The 27938-nt window shown below is 34.9% G+C and overlaps 2 protein-coding genes across 3 annotated transcripts; one reads left to right on the top strand and one right to left on the bottom strand.

The window, feature by feature from the left end:
- Positions 1–427: 427 nt before the first annotated feature.
- LOC106157834 (dnaJ homolog subfamily A member 2) lies at positions 428–8083 on the bottom strand. The gene is made up of 10 exons (XM_013533598.2): positions 7904–8083; positions 5479–5538; positions 5095–5203; positions 4671–4794; positions 4305–4385; positions 3876–4009; positions 3423–3565; positions 2704–2902; positions 2109–2236; positions 428–1736 (listed from the first exon to the last, which is right to left on the bottom strand). Exons 1-10 carry the CDS (start codon positions 7970–7972, stop codon positions 1545–1547), a joined length of 1239 nt encoding a protein of 412 aa, XP_013389052.2. The 5' UTR covers positions 7973–8083; the 3' UTR covers positions 428–1544.
- Positions 8084–8120: 37 nt separating this feature from the next.
- LOC106157833 (kinesin-like protein KIF15) lies at positions 8121–27753 on the top strand. 2 transcript variants are annotated; one of them, XM_087010634.1, is made up of 36 exons: positions 8121–8263; positions 8537–8567; positions 8855–9035; positions 9268–9344; positions 9527–9665; positions 9994–10173; positions 10576–10677; positions 11035–11142; positions 11872–11985; positions 12421–12479; positions 13035–13098; positions 13436–13526; positions 13934–14073; positions 14366–14530; positions 14789–15130; positions 15349–15528; positions 16805–17017; positions 17249–17344; positions 17627–17732; positions 18142–18272; positions 18533–18610; positions 18896–19090; positions 19458–19628; positions 19942–20169; positions 20440–20517; positions 20878–20916; positions 21093–21238; positions 21874–21967; positions 22261–22376; positions 22676–22769; positions 23075–23190; positions 23610–23703; positions 24017–24132; positions 24765–24858; positions 25487–25618; positions 26937–27753. In XM_087010634.1, the coding sequence occupies exons 1-36, from the start codon at positions 8251–8253 to the stop codon at positions 27066–27068; spliced, it is 4455 nt and encodes a 1484-aa protein (XP_086866760.1). In that variant the 5' UTR covers positions 8121–8250; the 3' UTR covers positions 27069–27753. The 2 variants fall into 2 exon arrangements, with proteins under 2 accessions (XP_086866760.1, XP_086866761.1); XM_087010635.1 differs by lacking the exon at positions 26937–27753 and adding an exon at positions 25950–26441.
- The last annotated feature ends 185 nt before the right edge of the window (positions 27754–27938 follow it).

Genomic DNA, 27938 nt, shown 5'->3' with positions numbered 1-27938 from the left:
AGCATCTGAAGTTCATCTTACTGGGAACTTTCCACGCAGACCCATCACTGAAAGCGACACGACCGAAATTGAATTGATACCTGTTAACCGTGTTCAGCAGAAAAACTATACCTTCTACGCGGAATTATTTGCCAATTATGTTTTACTAAAATTTATTCGTCGCTTCAACTGCTTCAATGGAAATCGCACCAGCAATTACACATTTTTTTATTATTCCATCTTCTTAGGGTGTCCCTTGAACTAAAACACACCTGTTGTAAACCGCAGTGACAAGTGACAAGTTAGTTCCATTTCCCGAGGAAGATGCCCCCTCCCCACCTTCAAAAATAACCTCCCGTTACACAAATTGCTTTTGGGTAGCAGTGTCATAGCAGGATAATGGTCTGTAAATGATTTTATTGGAAAAGATGTAATATGTAGGCATGGATCAAGCATATTTAGTTTATTTCCAATAATAAAAAGGAATACAATTCATTCAATGACTTTTGCAGACAAGTGATTCTTAAATATTGTGAACTATACACATATAATACACACATTGTCCCGTAAAATGGCAAATGAATATCTGTGTCATTTCATCCCATCACACCCCCTGTAACAGTTTAAATAGCACTTCACTTCACGGCATCGTACATATAAGCACATTAACTATTTAGTAAAGATTTGAATTGTAGCATCATCATTATTCAACGGTGTTAGGTATATGTTAGCAACTTGGTTTCTAGGATATTTTTTAGATACTTTAGTTACCTGTGTAGCAAAAAATATCCACCCAAACTTTGGACCACATAGAACCTTTGTGGAAAATTGCCTCAATTTGCAAAATGATAGAAAATTTTATCTACGATCTGTAGAACTGGTCGGGTGCATCACCGGTAAAACCCAGGGCGAACAGAATTTTTTGAAAAAATTAGTGACAAAGTTTCCATTATGGAACATACCATGACAACCTATTGACATGCAATTCACAGTTTTTGAGACAAAAAACTTTTGTGTAAGCAATGAGAGAGAGAGAGAGGGGGGGAGGGGAGAGGGAGGGCAAGCAAGTAGGAAGAGAAACAAAACAACAGGTATGTGTTATCTGAAAGAAAAGTCACTGCTTTCCAGCTTAATGTGTATCATCAACACGTCCTCCACTAATGAAAGCACTTGATACATAAAGTTCACGTCCACTTTCAGGTTTCTGTTTTAGATTCAGTTTTAAATCCAACTCCCAGGTAATTATCTTCCCCAATCCATGTAGTCAGAGGAAGTATATAAAGTAGATGATTCTAAATATGAAGTCCTCCTTTGGTTGACTCTTAGGGAAAAAACAAGCTTCAATTCACTCTATTTCTATTGCATGGTAAAATCTCAGAACAGAATTCCATTATCCTCCTCCACTATCTCAACTAAATGAGACTTGTAGATGGCGCCTCCATCCAGCACAAGCTTGTCATAAAATCCTGTAATCATTGTGTTATTAAATTATCATTAAATACCATCCTCATCAAAGATGTCTTTATTACCTAATCCTCAAAGTATTCCTAGAACAGAATTTCACGTTATTGATGTGCACACTGCACCCGAGGTCCTCCGTGTCCTCCTTCATCATCATCGTCCGATTCGTACGCCTCTCCCTGCCTTCCTGCTCCGCCCATTTTGGAGGCATCATATTCCACCAGGTCCACTTCCTCCACATGTTCTCCGGTAGGAGCGTGAAATGGAGGCCGCGCTGGGAGCAATTTTTCCAATTTCTGAAATGCAAAAGGAAAGTACTGTCCAGTTTGGTAGTGAGAAAGTTTTCTTCTTTAAAATATAATTTCAGCACAAATAAATCACGTTTCTACATATTGCATTTGATGATTATCACAAAATAAAAGAAATCAACTTGAAGACATTTTTTTTTCTCATGGAATATTCTATGGAAAAATATTTTGTGGACATATTCTCTCTTATATTGTTGAATTTAAATTCACTTTTTCCATTCACTTAAAACAATGCATCAATTGCATTTTCAAGCTCCATTTATTCACCGCATTTGACCCTTAAACTTATAATTCACACAATTTGCTTCATTTTGAAGACTTTTCAGCTAGGTTTTAGGAACCAAACAAGACTTGGCTCACCTTAAGTTCATCCCCTTTCAAGAAACCATTTGTGGGGAATGTGATCTCAAATTTAATATAAAGATTTCCTTTCTCAAAGGGATTCCTGTGATGTGGCATCCCCTCACCAATCACTGCCTTCATGGAGCCTGGAATAGAAAGTGAAACTGGTTTTTAACTCGACATTTAATCTATCAATTAATGTTCTGTGTCATAAATTTTAATTTTTTTTTTTAAAGATTGACATGCTAATATCATTAGATGAATATTCAAATGATTGAAATTTATAATTAGAATGATGATTTATTTCCTCTTAACTACCATCCAGTACAACCATAATTCCAATAGATATCTTCCTTAACTTCATTTTAAAATTCTAGAGCATGTACCAGCCACACCTACATCATACTAATCAGAATTCATGACAGCGAATTTAGGTCTACCTCTAGAGTCAGAAAACTTTTTTCTTTCAATCATTCATACCAATTCAAAATACCCCCATAAGAATCAGATATTTTGGATTCTCCACAGCATTTGGCAAATTTTAATTATTTTTTTTGTTGGAGGGGGGGGGGGGGGGGGGATTGATAGGGGGTGGATGAACTGTATCACCTACCAGGCTCTATCACCTGTCCCTGGGGGTGTTTGATCACCAACTCCCTGTTGTCCAGGTGCTTCAGTACAAACTCAAAGCCACACAAGGCCTCAGTGATGCCTATCTTGTGTGAGCAGTAGAGGTCAGCTCCGTTCCTTGTGAAAGTTTCATGGTCTTTGAGCTGTAGCACGATGACCACATCTCCTGCTTCCATGCCGGGCTGAAAAAAATCCATCAGATGTGATTCATTTACTTATATGTATTTCTTAATTCTATTTATCTTATTTAATTAATCTTAATTCTGCATTATTTACATATTTTTTAGTCCAGTCTCTTACATTTTGGTGCCTAAAGAATCTAAAACAATGTTCATGGAAGAAAACAAGACCAACTCTGACTCAGGATGTCAAAAGAGTCAAACTGGAAGAATATATCTCACGCTGGCATATACAGCCATTCAGCCTTCCTGTAAAGCTGCAAGTAATCAGTCATTAATAAGCTTTATGCTAGTGAAAATATAACATTTGGAAGTCAACAAAGACACTTGGCTCATTCCCAACGAAACCATCCGTCTATGTAGAGTGATGCAGCTCCATGATGACTCTGACAGAATACAATCAGATTAACATATTAACAGTCCTCCTCCTGGCATCAAGTAGAACAAAGAAAAGCTGTTGATTGTACCAGTATGTTGGTAACAAGAGGAGGTGTGTTAATGACTTGTGGGTAGGAGCTCTTACCGTCTGGTCACCCTCTCCTCTGAATGGTATCTTCTGTCCGTCCTTCATTCCTTTGTCTACGTGAACCTCCAGAATCTTGGTTTCTTGGCTAACTTTCTTTCCCTTGCATTCCTTACACCTGTCTTTTTCATTTATCATTTCACCTGATTTACAAAAGTAAGGCTATCAATACGAAAGGAAAATGAATAAACAAATTCACTGCATGATTTTTTTAAACTAAAAAAAAAAAAAAAAAAACTGCAGAAAATTTAATATGTTAAATACAAATAAATGATATGCACCCAATATTTCAGTGGAAGTTTGGACATTTTAAGTAACATACAGGAGACTATAGCATTTGCAATAGTCTTGATTTGAAGAACAATGTGGTTCTCCCATTTCACACCCACACAAATCACAATCCATCCCTAAAAGTAACAAGGCCATCCGTCAAGGCAGCAGCTCTCCACCCACCTTCTCCGTGACACTGTGGACAAATTGTCTGCAACTGTTGGACCATCCCTGGTCCCAGCTGTCTTAGTGTCACCTTCACGCCGCGCCCGTGACACACTGTACAGTTCTGGAGAGCACCTGGTTTACCACCTTGACTGGAAGACAAAGACAACATCAGTTAAATTTCGTAAAAGTCTGCAGTCTAACGAGGCCGTCTTCACAGACAGCAAGGTATTAAACAACACTCTTAACTGTTTACAGCCTTCTACTCTAAACCAGATGCATTTTGATACAATTTTAGTGTACTTAGTATGTTGGTGTATCTAAAAACACTGCTAGTTTTATAGAAGATTAATAATTAAGAGCACTTAGGTGACAACAATAAGCATTTTATCACAACACTTTCAAGACTTTTTCTTAAAACCAAGAAAATACCACATTTACACTTACCCATTACATTTTTTACATATAACAGTTTTACTAAGTTGTAATTTCTTTGTTGTTCCGTTATATAAATCCTCTAAAGAAACCCTGAAATGGAAATCAACACAATGCAATCAAAGACAAGACAACAGAGTAAAACGTCTTAATCTATATTAGTTATTGCTTTTACTAAATGCAGATAGAGATATCATCATCAAATGACGACATTTGTTTGTTAACTTGAGATTTTTGACTCAGGTACTTGAAAATTGGGCTGACAGCTGGATAACAAAGTGACAATAAAACTCAACCGTTAAAATGACTGAAAACCTGATATCAGTGACTGTCCCTTCACTCAAAAGGCTACCAAACATTTTTTCTTTTTCTTTTTACCTCAGTGGATGGTATGTATCCTCTCCTCTTCTCCTTCCTCTCCCCCCCATCCCCCCTCTCACCCCACCCATACCCCCCATGCCAAAGAATCCACCAAACAAATCGGAGAATATATCTGGGAAACCTAAAACGGAGATGATCACACGATAATAATACATGTATACACATTATTTTATCATAATTATTACTGTATTTTAATTTTATATATTTCTTTATGAGGAAAAGGGAATGGAATTATTTCACACTTCTCCACTCATTATCATCACATTATTAGACAACTTCAGAGATAATCAATAATGCTCTTTACATTTTCAGCACTGTTGTTTTTCGACTTATTGAGCACTAGTTTCACTGGTTCATCAGTTCAACTATTACAGTTCAGACAGTTAAAATAGATCATGTCAATCAGCTTCTCTGAACTCACCCCCACCCCCGCCAGTTCCCTCTTTAAGACCCTGCATTCCATGACGGTCGTAAATTTCTCGCTTCTCTGGATTGGACAGAACTTCATAGGCAAAACTGATCTCTTTAAACTGCAAGAGAAAAGATATTATATTCAATATTATACATTACATTAGCTAAAATCACTTCTCATATCTTGCCAACCAACAAATATCTGTTTATTAAAAGACGAAAAGCTTTAAGAGGTTAATCAGCCAAATCTTTTACATCATGTGTCAGAGTTATTGGACAAATCGGTTTAAAAAGGCTTTTTTGTAATATCAAAAATACAACAGGCCAAGATTAACTAGTAAGTGATTCTAATAGCTCTTTGCACCTAGCAAAAGAACAAGAGTAACGGCTGTACCTTTTCTCCTGCTTCTGGGTTCTTGTCAGGATGGTAAGTTTTGGCTAGTTTGTGGTATGCCTGCAAACATGTAAAACTGAACATCACAGAATATTACAATTTACCAGGATATATTTTTAAGTTTTAACTTCAGAGACAGAAAAGCTGCAGATAAGAAATAAATATTAAACTCATTTACCAGGCCATTTTGTATCATTTGTTATATCTTAATGAAATAATCACAATTAAAAGATGCCAGAATGCTGTTTACCGAGAAACACTCATCAACATAAATAAGGACTATTTACACCTAATACTTTTTTTTTGTTGTCTATTGAACATTTATCCTAGATTGAATCTAACTGAAATGTTCCATCTTGAAATTTAGACAAACTATCTCTTTCAGCTCTTTTGTTTTGAGGTTCCTCTGAGCATATTTTGTTAGTCCCACTTCAGAAGACTGGCATATCATCTTTTCTATTACCATAAAATTAGATTTCCTTCTCCACATATTACTTGGCAGTAGAAGTTTACCTCTGCATCTTACAAGATAGGCATTAGCGTAAATTAGGAATAGCTTAAGCAGCAATAACATTTGCCTGCCCTTTGTAATATTGTAATATTTTCCCCACGCACACAGGGAAATCTGATCTACAGTCACATGTGTCATGATGTAAATCAGAAGATTTCCTTGTACAAAAGTACTCCATTGCTGACATGGTCAGAGTTCAGGGAAAAAACTTTTAGGCTTTTATAGCAAAAACTTGAGGCATATAATTAATCTGTTAGTGTATAAAAGGCATACTGCACTCTCAGATAGAGGATACATTGAGAAAATAGTCACTTAGCTGTGCAATTATTGATTTTCCCCTCATGATTTTTTCCCTATTGGTTTTTTTTTTTACAGTATTTATGCATAAAGGCATGAAATATACTATAATATTAAGAGTATAGCACTTAATCTGCATTCACAGTAAGGTCGATGTTTGAAGTATTTTTCAATTCCCTATTCTAAATCCTGATATGAAAATAATCAAATAGCAGATACACGATCTTGTAAACAAAAACAATCAAATCATTTTAACATTAAGGGGTGATAATTTTATAGTGATTGCCTTGTATTGTGAATAATTTCAAGTCTTGTTGAATTCACTATTTTTTTAAATGACCCTCATAAAAAACTAAGATCATTTAGGAAGCTGATGTAGCATGACTAACATTTAAATAGTTTTCTTTTATTTAAATGTCAACATTATCATAATAAATTATGCATTACAGTTGACAAACCACAGTTAAATCTCGCCAAGATTAAAATAAAATACATATGAGGAGCCATAAAGATGATTTCAACTGCAGCACCATTTCCTGACAGACTGATCATAACCACTGTCTGGGCTTGTGGCATCTGATTTATACTTCAATCACACGAAAATGAAAGCACTACCGTAGTTATTATTAGAGACAATGAGTGAGTGTGGCAGACGTCTCTTTTCCTGTTCTTTCACTCTCTCTTTCCATCTTCCCTTCCCCTAGCAGCCTACAATTAAGTGTCCAATAAAACTGAATTGTTTTTCAACCATTTCTACAATGTTTTACTGTGTAGGTTAAAACGTACTTAAAAATTCAACTTTCAATTTGTACTAATTCTAGGCATATCAGGAACTAATTCCCTTTCTTAGGGACAAGGAGTGTACAAGCTGCTGTGTGTCCTGGATGAGCATCAACGTGTGCCCCCCCCCCTCCCCCCCTTTAAGCTATCTTGAAAGTGTCTTTTTTTTTTGGCATTTTAACAAAGTTCTTTTGTGCAGGTTAATACAGGGCATGGAAGACTAAAATGCTGCCTTTGGAAGCTCCATTTATCTAGCAAAAGACATATTAAAAACTAATTCCAGTTTCAGAACAACACCCAATACATAATTTATCACTAAATGGTTGATAAAAGATGACTTGGCCCAATGTGTGAAGTGACATGGGATCAGAGATGAGAGGTCATGTGCTCACCCTTTTGTGTCATTTTCAAATTAAAATATTAAAAAATTACGAGTTACATAAGAAACCTGAGTTTGTTTCGAATTTCAGTCTTAGTCATTGTATAAAATGTCCTAGTGAACAAATGTTCAAAGAAAATTAAGGAAAATTATGAAAAATCAAATATTACGAATCTCAGACATTTCATTTTACAATCCTTCTTCTTAAGAATTTAGGGACTTCACTATTGTGCCTGAAAGTAATGGAAACAGATAGAGCCATCTTCAGATGATATTGCAAAATTCCCCTTTATTCTAATTTCAAAGCGAGTCCGACAATCTCCGCGTGCTTTGTCCAAAATGAAAGACTGTGAACAAATGTATATTAATGGGAAAACATCTCATTCTGATGGAAAACAACATAAAGCGCTGTAAAAACACGCTGTCTTGTCACTGGTGCCAACTCGATATCAACTTACCTTTTTGATTTCACTATCTGAGGCGGTTTTTGAAACGCCAAGTATTTTGTACAAATCTACATCAGCCATTTTGCGGAAAATGAGTGACGTCAGAAAATTAGGTGCTTACATCCATAAAAATAATGTCTTTGTATAGATCCTGAAAATTGAGGATAACAAAATAAATATTTTCACAATAATTTGAATTAGTTATTTTATACTTCCAGCATAAACTGTTGTCAAATACGGCATTAATCTTCTAGTTACATGAAGATGATGTAGGCGAGACATCTCGCGAGATCTCGCACAGCGCCAATTTTGAATGATAGGTTGCTTGGAAAACTATTCGTTTTCACTGCTTTGTCAAAATGCCACCATCGGGTATGTTTAAAGTGCATCTTGTTCTTATGCAGTAGTTTATTCTTTAATATCTGAAATTATTTGTTGTACTTAACTTGTTATAACGATGGCCGAAGCGTAGTCATGTCCAAGACAGGTGCCTATGCTTTGCCTACAAATATGAAATAATTGTCTTGAATAAGCTAATCATCATTAAGTAATCTGTCTTATAAGTTATTTTATGAATATTTAAAATGAAGTAATGACAACTTATTTTGCCACTTTATATAATTTTTTGTCATTATATGTTTTCAGATAAAAGTGGCCCGGGTTCTGGGGATGGGAAGTATGTCAGATTCAGAAAAACACAACATAACAATAAATAAATAAATGAATAAATACAATTATGAGTTATGTGATTGAAAATGGTCTTAAATTTTATGTTAATTTGTCATGGATTTTTCATTTTTGGTACTGAAGTTTTATGTATGTAACTCCTAACAGTTAAACTTTGCCTACAAGTGGAGTTTTTTTTCAGTGTTTAATTTAGAATGAAGGACCAAGTATAATTTTTTATGTGATATGAGAATGGGTATTCATGGTTCTGTTTTTCTTTTTTTCCCCTGTGTACAGTGACGGAGATGCCATCCAAGTACTAGTACGAGTGCGCCCTCCAGATGATCAGTCAGAACTGAAGTTTGACAATGGCCACTGCATTCAAGTGGATACTGACAAGAAAGCAGTATTTTTATCTTGCAAACCAGATCCTAAAATCTTCACCTATGACAGTGTGGCAGGTGCTAATGCTACTCAGGTAAGTGTCAGACTGTGAGAAAAATATGATTGTAAATTGTACCTCAGTGAGGGGGATCACTTAGCTCCTTTACATTGTAAGATGCAAGTGCCACAGACAATTTTTAACATGATACATATATACATTAGTAGACTACATATATTACTTCTGGTCTGCTGCTTACATTAACAGGCTCTGTATATAGTTTTAAATTTGTTCTGTTTTTGGCTTAAGAAAATACTTATATTTTAAGGCCTCCTTATTTTGGACTGTTGGGAAGAAATCGGTTGACAGCTGCATTCAGGGATACAACAGCACTATATTTGCATAGTAAGTTGACATCTATTTGAATGGACATTTTTGCAGGTAAAAAAATTGAAAAATAACAGTAATAAGAGGAATGATAATAAATGAATAAATAAAACTATTACCCTTCTGCACCCCCTTCCTTCCTTCCAAAATTCAAATTGTTTCTGCCACTGTATTGTAATGGCTACCTGCTCCTGTTCCAGTGGCCAGACAGGCTCTGGGAAAACCTTCACAATGCTGGGGCCCTCTGAGTACAGTGAAGAGCTGCAGGATGACATGAGGGGGGTCATCCCCAGGTCCTTTGAGTACCTGTTTAACTGTATACCTAAAGAAGAGGCTAAGGTTAGTGTGCACTGCCTTCATGGTACCAAATGGTAGTCTTTTCTTCTTTCTCTTCTTATCATTTCTTGTTCTGAGGGTTTTCTGTTTTTTTCCTAAGTTTTTTTTTTTCAGTTTTTAAGGTCGATTAGAAACATTCTCAAAAGATGTTGATCATTGCAGAAAAGAGTCCTCAAGTTGTTTGATCACTCAGTCCTTTTTTTCTCAGTCCCATTTCATGATCACATAACATATGACTGTCACTGGTTTCACTACTGCTGTGTGCTTCAATTTTCACAGCTCTGCCTAAAACACAGTCAAATAATGTTAAATGATGTCTATTACATTGCAGCAAGAAGGACGTGTACAGTTCTTATGCAAGTGCTCTTTCATGGAGATCTACCAAGAACAAATCTTTGACTTACTGGACCCAGCTTCCTCAAACCTCCACGTGAGAGAACACATAAAGAAAGGAGTCTATGTGGAGGGCCTCACAGAGGAAACTATTACTAGTTCCAGTGAGGCTTTTCAGGTGGGTAAAGATCATGCCACGCCCATCTCCTCTATCTCCATTAGTTGACAAATGAAAGTAAGCCTGATGGATGTTTTACCCCATGTCTGTGTGTGTTCCCCACTCCTATTGCAAAGTTCTGAATTCAGCTATACACCCCTGCATGACATTTGCTTAAAATAAATGTATGGAAATTTAGAGGTATACTAATATTTAAGTTAAAATGACTAAAAATTGAAAAAAGAACAGGTACATTACCAAATAAGTTGTATTACAGTGTAAGCTTAAGAAGTTGTCAAGAATGAATTATAAAGAAAAAAATTGGGACGTTCCAAATGTTTGATATATTTTGTTACGGTAATGATTCAGTCTTTTCAATGGGGGGAAATTCAAAAGTTTTGATATATTTTGTTAATTTGCTAGGTGCTGTCTGAAGGCCAGAGGAATCGCAGAGTGGGCTCGACGTCCATGAACAGAGAAAGTTCCAGGAGTCATGCTGTATTCATCATTTCCATAGAATCAAGGGTTGGTGTCATAGGCTACTTTTAGGTTTATCTAATAACAGTCAGAATTTTCTGGTTAAGTCAATATTATATCTTTCACATTAAAGTTGAAGTAAGAATTAATTAAGAAGTTACATGTGTATAGTTTTTGCTGTATTTTTCTTGATATCACTGAAGCACATAAAAGTTGCTGTGTAATTTATAGAGTTGTCAGAAGTGACTTTAAACAAAAATGTTATTAAAAAAAGAATCAGAAGAACTTTTTGAAGTAAATAACTGATCCCACCAACAAAGTCTTCTGCTTTTCTAATGCTTCAGATGAGTCTGATGTTGAAATAACTTGCCCTGTCAGTTCTCTGATTAATCTCATTAATTGCAGGAAAAGAAAGAAGGAATAGAGAAAGTCAAATCTTCACAGCTGAATCTGGTGGATCTTGCTGGCAGTGAGAGAACCAAGGACACCAATGCTACAGGCCAGAGACTGAAGGTATGGTAAACAAGTGACAATCAGGACACAGATGAAGATATCACTAACCTACACATAATGCTTTTGTGTTTCTGCTCTGGCAAGGGCTTTGTCAGACAGACAAATGCTTGGCAGTTTTTGGTATTTTCTTTCTTAAAGGGATAATAACTCTTCGTTTTGGTCAAAAAAATTAATTTTCCTGGAGTAAACAACAATTTCCCCATACTTACCAATGGTTAATGAATCCATTTTTACATTCAAAGTTAGTCCCTGTTTTTTTTTTCTAAAAAGTTTTTTTTTGTTATAATATCTTGAGAGATTATAACAGAGTATAGCCATCAGTGGAGGTCACGTGGTCTAAAGACAAGCTCAGATATCAAAATAATAGCTATAACTGCCGTTTTTGTGCAACAGAATATATTATATTTCTGTGAGTTGTTCACAATGTTTTTATTGTGAAATATAGATCTCATACGAAAAGTTATTATCCCTTTAAACAGTTTCTTTGACCTAACTTCAAAAGGTAATTAGAATAGTATAAGAATTGTGAATGTTATATGGATTACACACTGAATTTTGTATGATCTCTCTATATTGTAGTTTATCTCTTTCTAAAAGAGAAAATATAAAGTATCATAGAAATTAAACAAGTTTGAGTTTGTAAAACATATATCAATGAAAAACTTATTTCACAGAATGGCTATTGTTATAGTTTTTCATCTTATGAATCTACATGTGTTCCTATTTCAGGAGGGGTGCAACATCAACAAATCACTGGCAGTACTGGGTCATGTCATCCTGTCACTGGTGCAGAAACAAAAATATGTGCCCTACAGGGATTCCAAGCTTAGCTTCCTCTTGAGGGTAAGTTGGCCACTGCCATGTGGATTCTGTGTGTTATGTTTCAATAGACAAGACTGTCTGGTAGTAAAATCTCAGTGGGTGTCTTTGCATCAGTTCTAAATATGTAGAAGAGAAGTGGATGAAATGGTACAGCCAGGTAGTTAGATAGTTAAAAATTGGGTAAGGAATATGGCACTACTATTGTTTCCATGGATTCTTTGATGAAGTTGGTGTTTGCTTATGGTTGTTGTTGTTGTTGTAACTTGTTGTTGAAGTTTTGTTTGCTAATAAAATCACATTCAATGTACCTGTGAACATGAAACTGAAGTATCCTGTGTATCCTGTGTAAAGAAGTGGTAAGCTAAAGTGGCTTGGCATGAATAGATTGAATAGCACCAAACCACTGGCATTTCATTTTATTTTAGAATTCTCATTATTACTTTCTCATTGTTCTAGGATTCCCTTGGTGGTAATGCCAAAACATTCATGATAGCCTGTGTCCACCCAGGAGCCAAGTAAGTGACCAGCCTTTCCCACACTGACCATGGGTTATAAACAGTCTGGGGTAGCGCTAACACTTGCCAATTTAGCCAAATGCTAAAACTGACAAAAATTGGCTAAACTAAAAGGGCTTGATTTGACTTGTTTTAGTCAAATTATAACCATTTGGATAACAGATTTACAAAAAAGTTGTGATTTGGCTAAGTGAAAAAAAATTGCTAGCGCTACCCCAGACAGTATATATACAAATCAAACGAATGGAAGTACCATTATATTTATTACAGTAAAGACTTCATTTTTACAGTGGGGAAAATTGTGAATTTTACAATTATTATATTGGATTGGATCATGATTTTGTGTCAGTGGCTTATATAAGTACCATTCACACAGGTATGATAATGTATTTTTTTTTTTTTTTTTTTTTTTTTTTCAAATTATGGTTTTGATCCCTGTCAATGACAAATTTATGGCGATTTTAACATCAATTAAAATATTTTCAGCAAAGATTATTATGAGGATTAAGGCAATACTTTATTTTGTAATGGTGGTATTTTGATGTCTATTTGCAGGTACTATAGCGAGACACTGTCCACATTACAGTTTGCAAGGAGAGCAAAACTTATAAAGAATAAGGTACAGTTTGACTTCCCATGTGTCAAATACAAACCCTGCTTAGATAGATTATCTTATAATTATTACTGTGCTGAATTTGAATGTATTGAGATATTTTATTTACACAAATATATTTTCCTGTGGTGTAATTAGGTTGGCAAAATTTGAATATAAAGAAATACACCTGTAGCGTGATATAATCCAAAACAAAAACTTTAAGACTTGATAAATCTGATTCAGTTGAAAAAGCAGTTGCCATATGATACTCTGTATTGTCAAGGGTGAGACTTGCTTTAAGATAAGTTAAAAAAGAAGAAATTATAATGAAATGAATTTTTATTCAAATTCACTGTTATAGGCTACGCTAAATGAAGATATGCATGGCAGCATAGCAGATCTCCAGGCAGAGATCAAGAAGTTGAAGGAACAATTGCAGCAGTATGCCTCAGGTAACTTACTGCTCATACTGAAACATTACTTGACCTCATCACAGACATATATAGATTAAACTACAAACAAGTATAATGGATTGCTGGTACCTTCAAAATGAAATGGATGACAGTAAATTGAAATTATATTAAAGTATTTTTATCTTATCAGTATGTCTCCATGTACTTTTCACTGTTAAAGCAATACATGGAAAACCCTGTGACTTGTTTTCCTCAAATTCACTGGAGTACTTAGTGGCACATAAATACAGGTCACATTTAAAGGGCAGCTTTATTGGATTCTTTGTTCCCCCTTACATGGAGTTCTAAAGCACCATTTATGTTGATAAGCAATACTTATTTCACTTTTTAAACATTGAGCTGTTCTGAAAAAGATAAACAACTAATGAGAAATAAAATCTTTATAGGTGCTATTCCCCACGAGCCCAGCACAGCAGAGAGTCGGGAAGATGAAGATTCTGGCATGTCAGGTAGAACAAATTCTGTATGGAGGAAGCATTTCTTGGAGGCCATGATGCTGAGAGAAATTGCCGAACAAGATAAGAAGGTTGGTGGGTTTGATAGGTTTACATTGAATTTTATTTGATCTTTTTGATCGTCCTGCAGCATTAAGGTGATAATAAATACAATAGATGCTGCACAATTCAGACATTTTCATTTTTAGGGCTAGAAATTGGACAGAGTTATGTGAAGTTGTGAGTTTGACAATAAAAAAAACATGATTTGTTTGAGATAAACAATTCAGATTATTATGTACTTTGTTTACTGCATGCATTAAGTAAATTTGAATGAGAAAGTTTTGAGAAGTTTGATATACCAGGCTGTGCCTTTCACTTCAGAGCCTAGAGGAGAAGAAGGCAGGCCAGGAGCAGGAGCTGAAGGCCAGAGACTATAAGATCATGGCCATCAACATGAGGGTCAAGTTCAAGGAGAGTGCCCTCCAAATGTTGGAAAAACACCTTAAGGGTGGTGACCCTGATGGAGACGCCAAGGATGGGGTTATTGTAAGTAGATTTGGGTGCAGGTGGACATCGCTGAAGGTTTAAGGACAGTTTTATTTGCAGATGTGTTGCAGAGTTCAGAACGATAACAACTTCGTTGTTGATAATATATTATTGATAATATAATATAATAATTAAATAGAAAGATTTAGTATTTTTGTGTCAGTGACAATTATTTTTTTGTTTTAAAAGTTTAGGTCAGGATAGAGTTTTTTTCTCTGTATTCAGTTAAAAAAAAAGAAATGATGATCTCTTTTCCAGTGTAACTTGAGAGAGGAAATTAAAATGCTTCAGAAGGAATTAGAGCACAATCCTGTTGTCACAAAGTTTGCTGTGGAAAACCAGAATCTGCGAAGCGAGATAAAAACTTTGAGATCACTAGAATCCAACAGAAATATTGTCAGAATTACGGAACAGAAAGCACGTGACTTGGAAAAAATATACAAGGACTTGATGAACGAGAACCAACAGCCCCAGGTGGTGGGAGAATTTGACAGGAGACTCTCACTTTGCACCAACCCTGCTGCGGAAGGCACCGTCGATGCTGCGGCCGTGGAGAAGTTGAAGTCTCAGATCAACCACCTGCAGTCCCAGCTAGAGTCTGTGAGTATTAGATGGTCAACAGTGGTTTAGTCCAGTACTGTAACAGGAGTAGATAACTATTTTTTTGTCTTTATTTTCCCTCTTGTTCCTCTGTTTCCCGTTTTCTAAAGTGCCATATGCATGCAGACATGCATGCACATACATACACACATGCACACACATTTTTTTTTTTTGCTTTTATGCACTTCTTGTGTGTAATGAAATATTGTTTCACATAGGCCAAACAAGAGCTGTCAGAAAAAGAAGCAGTGTCAAAGAAAATGGAGATGGATTTGAAAGCAGACCTGGCGTCAAAGGAGAAGACCATAACGGACCTCCACCACAACCTGGAGGCCAAGAACACCAGTAGCAGGAATGAAAGGAAAAGTATCACAGACATGCATATAGAGACCATCAGGGTGAGTGATCAGGTTTGGGGCTCAGGTGATGAACTTTAAGAACCCATGAGGTGTGGTTGACTTACAGGAAGATTACACATCATTGATTATTATAAGTTGAAATTGTTTGCATTGATTACAAGATCATGTAGAATATTGTAGTTAGGCCACACTTTTTTAATTTTATGGATGACATCCTGCGCGCGCATAGATTTTCGCCCGTTCTCCAAAAAAAAAAAAAAAGCCCCCCCCCAGCCCCCAACGAAGTCTGTTGTCGCAAACGTTGTTATTGAATTTGCAAGGAAATAAGGTTTTCTGCGCATGCGTATTTTCGCCACTTGGAAATGCGACCACTTTGCTGTCAAATTCATCTCTAGGATTACTTTCAAATTACACAACAATAAAAGTCATAAAGAGAACAGGCGCCATCGTTTTGGATTGGTATGCCATTGATATTGGGCATGGAGATATCACCTTTTTACAATTGTGCGAAAGGCTGGCGGCGGCCGAAACATTTCTGTGACATTCTGTTTAAAGCAGCACATTAATACCAGGTTTTCTGTAGGGAAAAAAGGGTCGACAAGGGGCGTCGAGGTATTTGGTGGGCTGAAGGTCGGACAGGCCACCTGACAGTTTAACTGCTTCGTGTGAGTTGAAGTTGACAAAATGGCATCGTCTGAAATGACCTTTAATAGATTTGGTAGTATTAAGCATATCTTTGCATCATTTTTTAAACATTTCTGTGAAGTGTTCAAAATGTTTTAATATTCTGAGAATACAAATAAAGACACACTGTTTGATTGATATTTGTTTTATTGATTGCTATACCAAATGAATGCATGAAATAACCTTTAATAGATTTGGTAATATGAAGTATATCAATTCATGACTTTTTTTTTACATTTCTACGAGGTATTCACAATGCTTTAATATTTTGAGAGCATGGATAAAGACATATTGTTAGTTTGATACGTGTTTCTGTGGTTAAATTTGTGTTTCCAGCTGTGTGCTGACAGCATTCCTTTACTCAAGCAGTTTTTTTTTTTTTGGACTGTTTTTTTTTTTTTTTCGCCCTCTCGCACCGATTTTGGGGTACCAAGAGGATGTCATCCATAAAAATAAAAAAGTGTGGCCTTAGTACAAAAAAAAAAAAAAACCAAACAGGAAATGATTGCAATAACTGAAATTATTTTCTGACCTGTGTTACTGTAATTATAATGCTATGTACACTTAACTAATACTTTATTATAACACTTATTGAGTATAGTATTAAAACAACATCCTTTTATATTCAAAGGAAATCACCACCCCTAAGAAAGCGCTGTACAATCTACGGAACAGAACCATCCTGAGACCAATGTCTGGCGGCAGCATTCAGTTTGACTTGACTGCAGAAGAGGACGAAATGGAGGAGAAGGAGGAGGCGGAGACTTTGATGGACGTCGAGATGCCGGATCAAATGAAGGAGCAGGCGCTGGACGCTCTGCTGGAAGAAATTAAAAAACTGAATGTAAGTCCAATACATTTTAAATTAATTGATATATAAATTAATTGTAAATATTAAAATATTTTTCAAGAAAGAAAAAGAAATTGATATGATATATCTTTTTGACCATTATGAACTGATATCCAATTTAAAAAAACAAATTGTCAAAATACAAATAGCTACATTTACAAAATGAGGTCTGCATTTGTCACATGTATGACACATTGTATGCTGTATTTATATCTTGGTCTGTAGGAGAAAAATAATGAGAATTTAAAGACTCTGGAAGACAGGGAAACTGAGATGCTGACACTGAAACAAAACGCCTCCAAATTAGAGCATCAGGTTGAGGTGAGTGAAGGCTTGGGACCTTTTTGTACAGTGTCTTTGAAATTCAAGTTTACCACATTCGCCCTTTGCATTGCTTTGCAATTGTAATAATTTACTGTAATTAAAAAAAAAATATATATATATGCTACTAACTAATATTCTTCTATTTTGCATCATTGTAGCCCATGACAGCAAAGAGATGAAATGGAGAGGAAAAGGACATCTTCAGCAATTGTAATAATTTACTTTTAATTATGAAATTTTTTACAATAACTGATATTCTTCTATTTTGCATCATTGTAGTCCATGACAGCAGAGAGACTAGAGCTGGTGAGAGAAAGAGACTCTTCAGCATCCCAGATGGAGGCTTTGACACTGCAGTTACAGCAGGTTACAGACAACTTTGCAAGTGAGAAGAAAAATACCTGTTCTTAGAATAACATATCTTATTGTTTCAATGTGGCATATTGATAACTGTTCTCTTGGAATGCTCTTTTAATTGAAGATAATGAAGCGTGGTCAAGAAATGAATAGAATGGAAGAAAAATGCTACTTTTTGAACTCTTTTAAATATTTACATATTAAGGTGTTAATTAGGAGTAATGTATTAGGATATATGTAGTTAATAGTTGCATTTTATTTTGGTGACAAAACTGTACAATTATATGTAATTGCGGTCATGAATGAACTTTTCAGATTATATTTTGCACATTGGTGAAATGCAATATCATCAATAAATTAAGATTTTTTTCCTGAAATGATCAAAGGTAAAACCTATTGTCTTTGAAAAAAATTTTAAACTCTAATTTTTCCCCCAGTGATGGAAGGAGAAAAGGAAGACTACAGGGTGCTCCTACAGCAGGCAGACAAGGAAATAGCTACCTACAAGTCCAAGATCAAATTAAGTGATGAAGAAAAGGAAAAAGAGAAGGCAGCAATTGAAACAAAGGTATGTAAAAGTGCTGGAAGGTAACAGTGTTTTATTTTATGCACTTATATTCTTTTTTGTCAAAAGAAAATGGATTTAAAAGTTTAATTGTTCTAAAATTTTCTAGGTTGATTTTTTTTTTATTTGAAAGACTGAAAAAGTCTTGGGCTAAAGATTTATCCAAGACTTTAGACCACGTGCTGTACATGGGAAATAGAAAAAAAAGGAGACCCCCAGGTTTATCATACTTAAATTTAGTACCTCTTTTTTTCTAATTTCAGCTCCTTAGGATTGAAATTGAGCACTTTAATCTCCAGAAGGAGTACCAGGCAGCACAAGATGAGAAGTTGACATTGGAGGTGAACAGCTCACTTCTGAATGAAACAATATTTTCATTATTTCTTGGAGATTTATTTATTTATTTATTTATTTATTTATTTATTTATTTATTTATTTATTTATTTATTTATTAGATTTGAGTTGCAAAAGATTTTAGAATTTTTAAAATATAAATTACCCGATTTATACAATCAGACAACAAAAAAAGAAAAGGGCCAATATTTTACATCAAGGGCTGTAACCGGTGATTCCATTTTGAATAGTTTTGGAATGTTATCTAAATGTTATTTCATAACCATCTTTAGGAACAAGTAGAAAACCTTCAGGACACTAAAAGCTTCATGGAGGGTCAGGTTGCCACCCTGGAGGAACAGCTGAAGACCTCCTTGGAGACCTGTAAGGAGAAGGAAGTTGAACTGAAGAGTCTGACCAGCCAAATGGAGGCTGAGAGGGACAAGGTATCTAAGATGACAGCTCAGTTGGCTACTGGGCATGAAGTGGTAAGTTACATTGTTGTTTGCCACATTTGCAACTGCACATATGTAATTTTGTTGAAATATAAGGGGAGTATGTGCACTGATATGCATGTACATGTGCATATTCAGTTGTACACAATGGTAATGGGGATTTTTGTGGTCTAAAATTTACACTTTTTTTGTTGTTTACATCTCTCTCTTTCTCTCTCTCTCTCTCTCTCTCTCTCTCTCTCTCTCTCTCTCTCTCTCTCTCTCACACACACACACACACACACACACACACACACACACACACTAGTGCATTGGTGTGTACACAGTTTTGGACTACATTATTGATATTAGTGGTGTCATTGTCTTAATTAATTAATTTAATAATATGTTCTATCTGTAGCAACAAGAACTAGGCCAGGCCCTAGAGGAGAACAGTCGTCTCCAGAACCAGTGCAGTGTCCTGCAGTCCCAGTGTGACGCCCAGGACCAGAAGACCTCCCTGCTGGTGCAGGAACTAGAGACAGCGAAGAATGCCGTCAGAGAGGCCAATAAGGAGGCGGAGAGGGACAAGGTGTGTGGTACATCTGATACATGGGAACTTGTGCTGAAAACGGTGTCAAAATCAGTTCAATTTTGGATTAAGAGAATTGAAGTGAACTGATTTCAGCTGGTGTTATTTAAAGGTCATTTATTACAAAATCAAAAGGAAAAATGGAAGACATACTAATAGTTCTGTGTTTGACATATATATATAAGTCAATACAAAAAGTACAGACAGTGAATACTTCGTTCAGGACATCATGTAATTTTACAAAATGGTAACTTAATAATATTTAATTGTAAGAGGATGTACTTTTAATCAAATTATTTTTTACTCTCTTCAGGCAGCCATTGGGGATATGATGACCAGAATTCAGGACCAGAAATCCCAAATTTCTGAGAACGCAGAAATCCTGGCAGTGCTGAGGTCAGAGTTGACGGCCAGAGAGAATGATGTCTATTTGTTAGAGTGTCAGAAACAAGATACGCAGACAGCGCTGGAGGAAAAAACCAAACAAATGGATGAGTTATCAGCCAAGTTTGTGCTGGAGAAGGAGCAGCTTAGTGCCATTGTAAGTTATTAAATATCTTGTGGACTTAAGTTATATTGACAGCTGTTATTAAAAGGCTTTGACTAATCAAAATCATGTGTGTGTGTCAATACAGTTGACCCTTCAGGCAAAAATCATGTAGTTTATCACGATTATAGCCTTGTCTTTTTTTGTTTTTTTTTGTTTGTTTCTAGTTAAGATGTATGTGGAGCTGCCAGCGTTTGCTCTTCATGCCCTTAAGCATATGTAGAAAATTATATTTATGCACATTTAATTGTTTCTTTCTTTCAGGAGTCGATGCTGCGAGAAGATTTAGAAGTTGTCAGTGAGACATTAGCTGAGTCTGAAGGTAGTCTGGAATCTCTAAAGGCAAGTATCTCCACCTCAAGGAATTTTTAATGTTTATATTTCAATCAATTTTACTGCCATTTTGAGCTTAACATATTACTTGAAATTTTCTCCTGAAGTTTCCTTGTCTTTTTTATATCAAAGTGAAAACTTTTTGGCAAATGAAGAAAAGATGGGTTATTATATTATTTATTCCGTATAATGTATTCTCAAACAAAGTCAAATAGTGATTTAGAAATTAAAAGTAAAATTGGATTGAATGTTTTTTGTACCTCGTTAAATATTTGCCTTTCTCATTAAAGATCAAGGTATTATTTCAACCTTTAACTTTTTCTTCTAATATTATAAAACTTGGTGTTTACTGTAAAATGTCTTTTACAGAAAGAGTATCAAGAGCAAGCTGAAGTCCTTCAGGAGCAGGTAAGACCTACAATAGTGCCTATGGTTTTGACAAAGAAAAAACTTAAAAATAATAAGGCATTTGTCATAATTCAGGTATTCTTTTCCTTAAACTACATATTACTAGTCTCGCTGAAAAGGACATCTGTCCAGTTCAAATTATGGCTTTTAAAGATTTTTTTTTTCTTTTTTGCCAGTTGAATCAGAAGACGGTGGAGATGGAGGCCATGAGAGAAGAGCTCCAGTCTCGCCTTGCTGACATGGAAACCAAGGCCTCCCTGTCCCTGGAGGAGGGCAAGAAATATTGTACCATTATAGAGGAGAAGACTGAAGAACTTGATAAGTAAGACAACAGCGCAGCCTCATCAATACAATTTTTCATGGTTCCAAGGGATTGTATCTGCTGACCATGTAGTGATAGTAATCACTTACTTTGGAACAATAACAAAAATGAAAAGAGCAAAAAACTGCTTTAGTATTATTTTCTGTTTTGTTCCAAAGTAAATGATAACTATCACTAAATATCAGTAAATAGTGCAACCTGTTGTATCAGCTTTGAACACATGCCAAAATGAAATGCCAGTAAAACAGGGCTTTCAAAATTTTGGAAATTGGCTACTTTTGCTTCAAGGGACCAGTGCATTTACAGTACACTTTTGGACATTGACCACTTGGACAGGAAAAAATATTTTTTAAAAACAATATGGCACAGACTGGCATTAGAGATGACATTTTTTACAGGCATTCCATGGGTCATATAACCTGCTTCTACTGTATGTGGATTATGTACAGTAATTCTGGAATTTGTGGGTTATTATTATAATAATTTATAAATTTATTATTATTATTATTATTATTGAGATATTATTTATGGAGTTGATAGCTTTTATGATTTACTTGGCCACTGATTTTTTACTTGTCTCTATCATTTCTGTGTAGTTGAATGTGTCATATTAATTTTATTTTCACTATTTCCAGGTTGACCAAGTTATTAGAGAAAGCACAAGGTGATAGTGATGAATTGAGGTCAAAAGTGGAATTATTACAGGAAGAGGATGCCAGGAAAACTGAGGTAAAGTTAAACAATATTCAGTAGAGTAAATTTTTTCCAGAATCGTGTTATATTGAAGCAACATGGTAGGCCAAAAAAATATAAAAGTAAGAATGTGTCAATAATGGAAAATTTGTCTTCAAAAATTGTTTTTTACCAATTATAATTGAAAAGTATTTCTCTTCATTTTAACTTTCAATTTAAACTTTTAGATATAATATTTTTATTACATTTGTTGTATTTCTTTTGTTTGTAGTATATTTTCACAAAAATCTATATATGTTATGTTTATTTGTACTGTTGTGTTATTCTAGGAACTAAATACTGCTGTAGGAAAACTGGAGACTCTAAAAGTAGAAAATGCTCTTCCACAAAATGAAAACAAAGAACTTCTAACCACAGTAGAACAGAAAACAGAAGAATTGGAAAAGTAAGATAGAATTTTTTTTCACATTTAAGATGCATAGAGGGATTTTTTTAAAAATATAGTCTGAAAAGTTCTTCAGTGTGTCTTGTTAAAAACACTTTAACACTCTCCTGAGTGATTTTACTAGTACTTATCTTCATTATATAAAGATGGTAATGCACTAACTGTATTGTATCATCATTTGTATATCATATTGTACAAGGTCATGACAATCTATGTACCAGTACAGAAATAAATTGAATTGAATTGAATTGAATTGATAAAACATATTTATCTGAGACTTTTTATATCACTGTATCTAGGTTGACCAAGTTATTAGAGACAGCACAAGGTGATAGTGATGAGTTGAAGTCAAAGATGGAATTATTACAGGCAGAGGATGCCAGGAAGACTGAGGTAAAGTCTCAGGGTAAACCTGGTCAGTCTTTATCAATGGGTTTTTGGTTTGAACAAAGCATCACTGTTTAAGGATAGGTCTATAAAAACATATAAGTAGCAATTGCTATAGTACTGTGCTTGTAACACCTTTCCATTAAACGGTAAAGATTTAGATTTGGTCTGTAGAATAACTGAAATTAATGTTCATTTTGGAAGAAAGTGGATCAAACCTTGATGGTTTCTATTTCTTGTGACATTTATTTCAGTTTAGAAAGTCTCATTATAAAGTTGAAATTAATGTTTGAACATTTATATCATCACAGGAGCTGAAGTCTGCTTTGGAAAAAATGGAGGCTCTGAAAGAAGAAACTTTACTGCATCAAAAACAAATCAGAGATCTTGTCGCCACTGCAGAACAGAAGACTGGAGATGTGGAAAAGTAAGACAACTTTTGAAATTTATTGTTTAAAAACAATCTGCCCACAGTTGAAAATTCCCATCAGTCATTTTTTGTCCTAAAAAGCTTCTTATCTGTCCTAACACCAGACCTTAAAGTTGCCAAAAACCCTGAAATAAAAGTTTATCTGAAACGAACCTAGTGTGGCTATTATCTTCTCTGCCTTGTCTAGTAGCTATGACAACTCACAATGTCTGTAATATATGTGACACAGGGCTGCAGTATATGGTGCTATATTCTTGTGTTGTAAAGTTAAGTCAATGAAAGTCGGGGAAGGCAGGTGTTGCTCTAAATGACTGGCTTGTATTTTTACCACAGCAGTATGTATGGCACTTTGTACTGTCTCCTTAATCCTGCAGATAATGCTTTACCCTATATTATTTTAAAATGGCTATTTCCAGATTCACTAAGTTATTAGAAGAAGCACAAGGTGACAGTGATGATTTGAGGTCTAAGGTAGAATTATTACAGGAGGAGGATGCCAGGAAAACTGAGGTAAAGTCTCACCAAGATGGTAAACAGGTCAATCATTATCAATGGGTCTTCCAAATTGGTTTGAACAAAGCATCATTGTTTAAGGATAAGTCTATAAAACATATAAGTAGCAATCACTATAATGCTGTGATTGTGACACTTTTTCATTAAAGGTTAAAGATTTAGATTTGGTCTATAGAATGATTGAAATAAGTGCTATTTTTGGAAATAATTGGATTGAAATTTAATGGATTCTATTTTTTATACCAATTTTTATTTTAGAAAGTCTTATTTTAAAGTTGAAATTTATGTTTGCACATTTATGTCATCATAGGAGATGAAGTCTGCTTTAGAAAATATGGAAGCTATGAAAGTGGAAACTTCACTGCATCAAAAAGAAATCAGAGAACTTGTCGCCACTGTAGAAGAGAAGACCAGAGATATGGAAAAGTAAGAAAACTTTTGAAATCTATTGTTTAAAAGCAATCTGCCCGCATTTGAGAATTCTCAACAGTCATCTTCTTTTTGTCTTAAAAAGCCTCTTTTCTATCCTAACACCAGACCTTAAAGATGACAAAACCCCTGAAAGATTATCTGAAACGAACCTAGTGTGGTTATTATCTTCTGTCTGGTATTATCTTCTGTCTGGTATTATCTTCCGTCTGGTATTATCTTCTGTCTGGTATTATCTTCCGTCTGGTATTATCTTCTGTCTGGTAATATCTTCTGTCTGGTATCCATGACAGAATACAATGTCTGTATTATATGTGACACAAGGCCGCAATTTCTCGTCTTGTGAAGTGAAAACAGGTCATGCTCAGTGAAATCCAGGGAAGGCAGGTGTTGCTCTAAATTACTGGCTAGTTTTTGTACTAAAGCACCCACACGAAAATGCAGTAGTATCGAAGTAGCAAAGAAGCATTAACGCAGTAGTGGTGTGGAGCATATTTGCAGTAGAAATGCAGTATAGCCTACTGCAATTCTACTTCAAAAATTGGGCAGTATGTATGGCACTTTGGACTGTCTCCTTAATCCTGCAGATAATGCTTTACTGTATATTATTTTTAAATCGCTGCTTCCAGATTGACCAAGTTATTAGAAGAAGCACAAGGTGATGGTGATGAATTGAGGTCCAAGGTAGAATTATTACAGGAAGAGGATGCCAGGAAAACTGAGGTAAAGTCTCACCAAGAGGGTAAATCTGGTCAGTCATTATCATTGGGGCAGATGTGGGTTTTCCACATTGGTTTAAAGATAGAATTATTGCTTTAGGAAAGACAAAGAAAAATATGAAGAGAGACAGGGTGCAGGGGAATTAAGAGCTTTCAAGGAAAATGATATATTTGGTATTGCTTTAAGTATGAATTTAATAAAAGTGCGCAAAGATTACACTCTAACTGTCTACACTCTTGACTTTTACTTTTTTTATAAAAAATCCTCAAGTGTGCTTATATCAATGCATAAGTTTGTTCTACTAAATACTAGAGCTGGGATAGCGCTAACACTCACCAATTTAGCCAAATGCTAAAAATGGCTGAACTTGGCTAAACAAAAAGGGCTTGATTTGACTCATTTTAGTCAAATTAAAACCATTTGGATAACAAATTGACAAAAAAACGGTGATTTGGCTAAGCGAAAAAAAATTGCTAACCCTACCCCAGTAAAGACTATTTTACCAATATCTGGATATTTGAATTCTATTCAAGGAACTAGGGCTAATTATTATTAAAAAATATTTATTTATTTATTTATTTATTTATTTATTTATTTTGAAAAATTTGTTTACACATTTATTTTGTCATAGGAGCTGAAGTCTACTTTAGAAAAAATGGAGACCCTTAGAGAGGAAAATGCCCGCCTGGTCGGCCACCAGAATCCTAAACAGAAGATCCAATACCACATGAGCCTGAAAGATGAGAACAACAGGTTGATGGAGGTAAAAGAAAGTTTGCTGGATTGTAACAGTTTTGAAAAATGAACTTTCCAGATTTGGCAAATAGTGGTCTTTCTTTCTGATTTTTTCATCAATATATGGCCCCATTCAGAATAGGGGACTAAGTAGTCTGAGGGTCAAATATGGCTGACCCACTTGAATACTTCCCCATGGGATATCTATTCAGTGTCTTTTATCAGAATAGACGGCAAGCTTTGTAGTAGGTTGCCATATTTCACACTTGGACTAGTTAGTCTCCTATTCTGAATGGGGCTTATGTTTCTCATTTAAAGTTGTTTTTAGAGGGTTGAAAGGAAAATTGTTTTATTTTCAGAATCAGAGGATGTCCAATTCCAATAGTGAAGAATGTTCAGTGTTTGGATGTCGTAGTGTTTTGCATAGCACTGTGTGACTTGTGACTTAAATGCTTTCCTGTAAATATTATAAGACTAGTTAAACATTGAGAGAAAACTGTCCAGATTTCAATTAAAACAATAATGTGATTGTAGCATGAATGTTGATGGATTTGATATTTTCAGCTGCTCAGAGACCATTTTAAAGGTTGTTGAGAAATGTTGAATAATAATTGTTCCATTTCAACTTTTCATGAACATTTTCCCAAAAGGTAAAAATCGCATGCTTAGGGAAGAAAAGGTGCAAAACCGAGTTAATGATTATGGTTTTTCATATTTAAATTGAAATCTTCAATACAAGATACCATATGATAAAAAACGATGAACAGTTGTATCTTCAAAACCAAGAACTGACTAATAATTATTTATTTCTGGTAAAATAAAGAGGAAAACTGCTCTGAAAAGAAAAAAAATAGTGTATTTGAATTTCCTAGATTTATTAATAAGTTTTATTTGTCTGAGAATTGAACTCTCAGCATCTCACATTCTCTATCTTACTTGGAAGTGGCAAGCATCTTACCAGTTAGGCCATCCAGCCTTTTCTCTTTATGAGGGCAATTTTCAAGCCCATATACATCACATTCTCTTTCTCCCATAGGCTAATTTGGTGAGAACTGATCACCAAAGTGACTGGTCACTCCTCCAAGTGGCCTCTTTTTCAGGTGGAGATCAAGGGCCATCTTTGTACCTCATTTGTGGCCAGTCAGTTCTTGATTGAAACAAATCATTCTTACTTCCCTTGGGTTTGAAAGAAAATTGTACGATTTGAAAAATAAGGATAAATCTTAGTTTTCATGAACTAATATTTGACATTTGTTTCAGTGCATTGGTTTACATTTGGACCGAAAGAAGAGAAACAGATTGTTAATACATGACATTATTATTATTATTATTATTATTATTTCCAGGAATTGGTAAAGACAAGAGATGAACTCACCAGACTAAAATTAGCACACAAGAAGCCGGTGGAATCCTGCCTAAAAGAAAACATGCATCCTACCACTCTAAGAGGAACACCAAAAAAATCGGTGTCCAGTTGATAAATCTAACAAGCTGCTAAAAGTTTTTTTGTAATGAAAGAAATATAACTTCCATGATATGACAGAAGCAACCATTGAGTTTTGACATCATTCAGTGATATGAGTGACAGAATCGGATGGATATTTCAATGGAAAATTATGACAGGGGCCGAGAAAGCTCAAAAATGAATTTTACTTGCAGAAGTGGCAACAAAGTCGATTTCAACCTCTTGGATGATTTTTTAATCTATTTTTTTAGATTAATAGTTTTATCATGGACCAAAATTACTTTTCTATTTTATATGAAGAAAAAGAGTGAAGGTTTGGATTTTTTTAATAAAATATTTGCAAGTACATCGTACAGTGATAGAATCTTAAAATGCTTATCATCTGCAATTCTGATGTGAAAGATGAATAATTTTTGTGAATAATTGTAAATTCAGAACCATTTATTCAGAGCTGTAAATTTTTATGTTTTTTAATCACATACAACAGATGTACATCTGCTTGGGGACCTAGCTTATGGAGTTTGTTGGAGTCAGTAACATTATGAAGATGAAAAAAATGTGAACTAGATATAGTGAGGCGTGACTGTATTATTCATAGTTGCCATAAATTAGTATGTGCTTGGTAGAATTTGTCTGAATATGTGGTACAAAATGTGAAAATGGGCAATGATAATAAAACAACAGTACAAAACTAAGAAGTGATTTGTTTTTCACTTTGCCATTACCCTAGGAGCGTGTGCTAATTTTTTTCATTTGCTTTTTACTTGCCCCCCCCCAAATAATTTTTTTAATGAAATTTGTTTTTCATTGTCAGTTTAAATGCCCTGCTGGAACTAAAACCACATAGAGGGATGTTTTGACTGCATCCATTTGATTAACTTGA

Source organism: Lingula anatina, chromosome 4 (genome assembly GCF_051362555.1).
Source record: "Lingula anatina isolate TDL-2025a chromosome 4, LinAna3.0, whole genome shotgun sequence".
Taxonomy (NCBI): domain Eukaryota; kingdom Metazoa; phylum Brachiopoda; class Lingulata; order Lingulida; family Lingulidae; genus Lingula; species Lingula anatina.
This window is presented reverse-complemented; position numbering and strand designations above follow the sequence as displayed.

What these genes read in the sequence shown, in the direction of transcription:
- LOC106157834 (XM_013533598.2), bottom strand. Translation starts at nt 7,972, where the DNA reads ATGGCTGATGTAGATTTGTACAAAATACTTGGCGTTTCAAAAACCGCC. An exon ending in GATACATACCATCCACTGAG is followed by an intron (nt 4,386 to 4,670) that starts GTAAAAAGAAAA and finishes TTTCCATTTCAG; the next exon opens with GGTTTCTTTAGAGGATTTAT. An exon ending in GGGACAGGTGATAGAGCCTG is followed by an intron (nt 2,237 to 2,703) that starts GTAGGTGATACA and finishes TTTCTATTCCAG; the next exon opens with GCTCCATGAAGGCAGTGATT.
- LOC106157833 (XM_087010634.1), top strand. An exon ending in CCGGGTTCTGGGGATGGGAA is followed by an intron (nt 8,568 to 8,854) that starts GTATGTCAGATT and finishes CCCTGTGTACAG; the next exon opens with TGACGGAGATGCCATCCAAG. An exon ending in ACGCCAAGGATGGGGTTATT is followed by an intron (nt 14,531 to 14,788) that starts GTAAGTAGATTT and finishes TCTCTTTTCCAG; the next exon opens with TGTAACTTGAGAGAGGAAAT.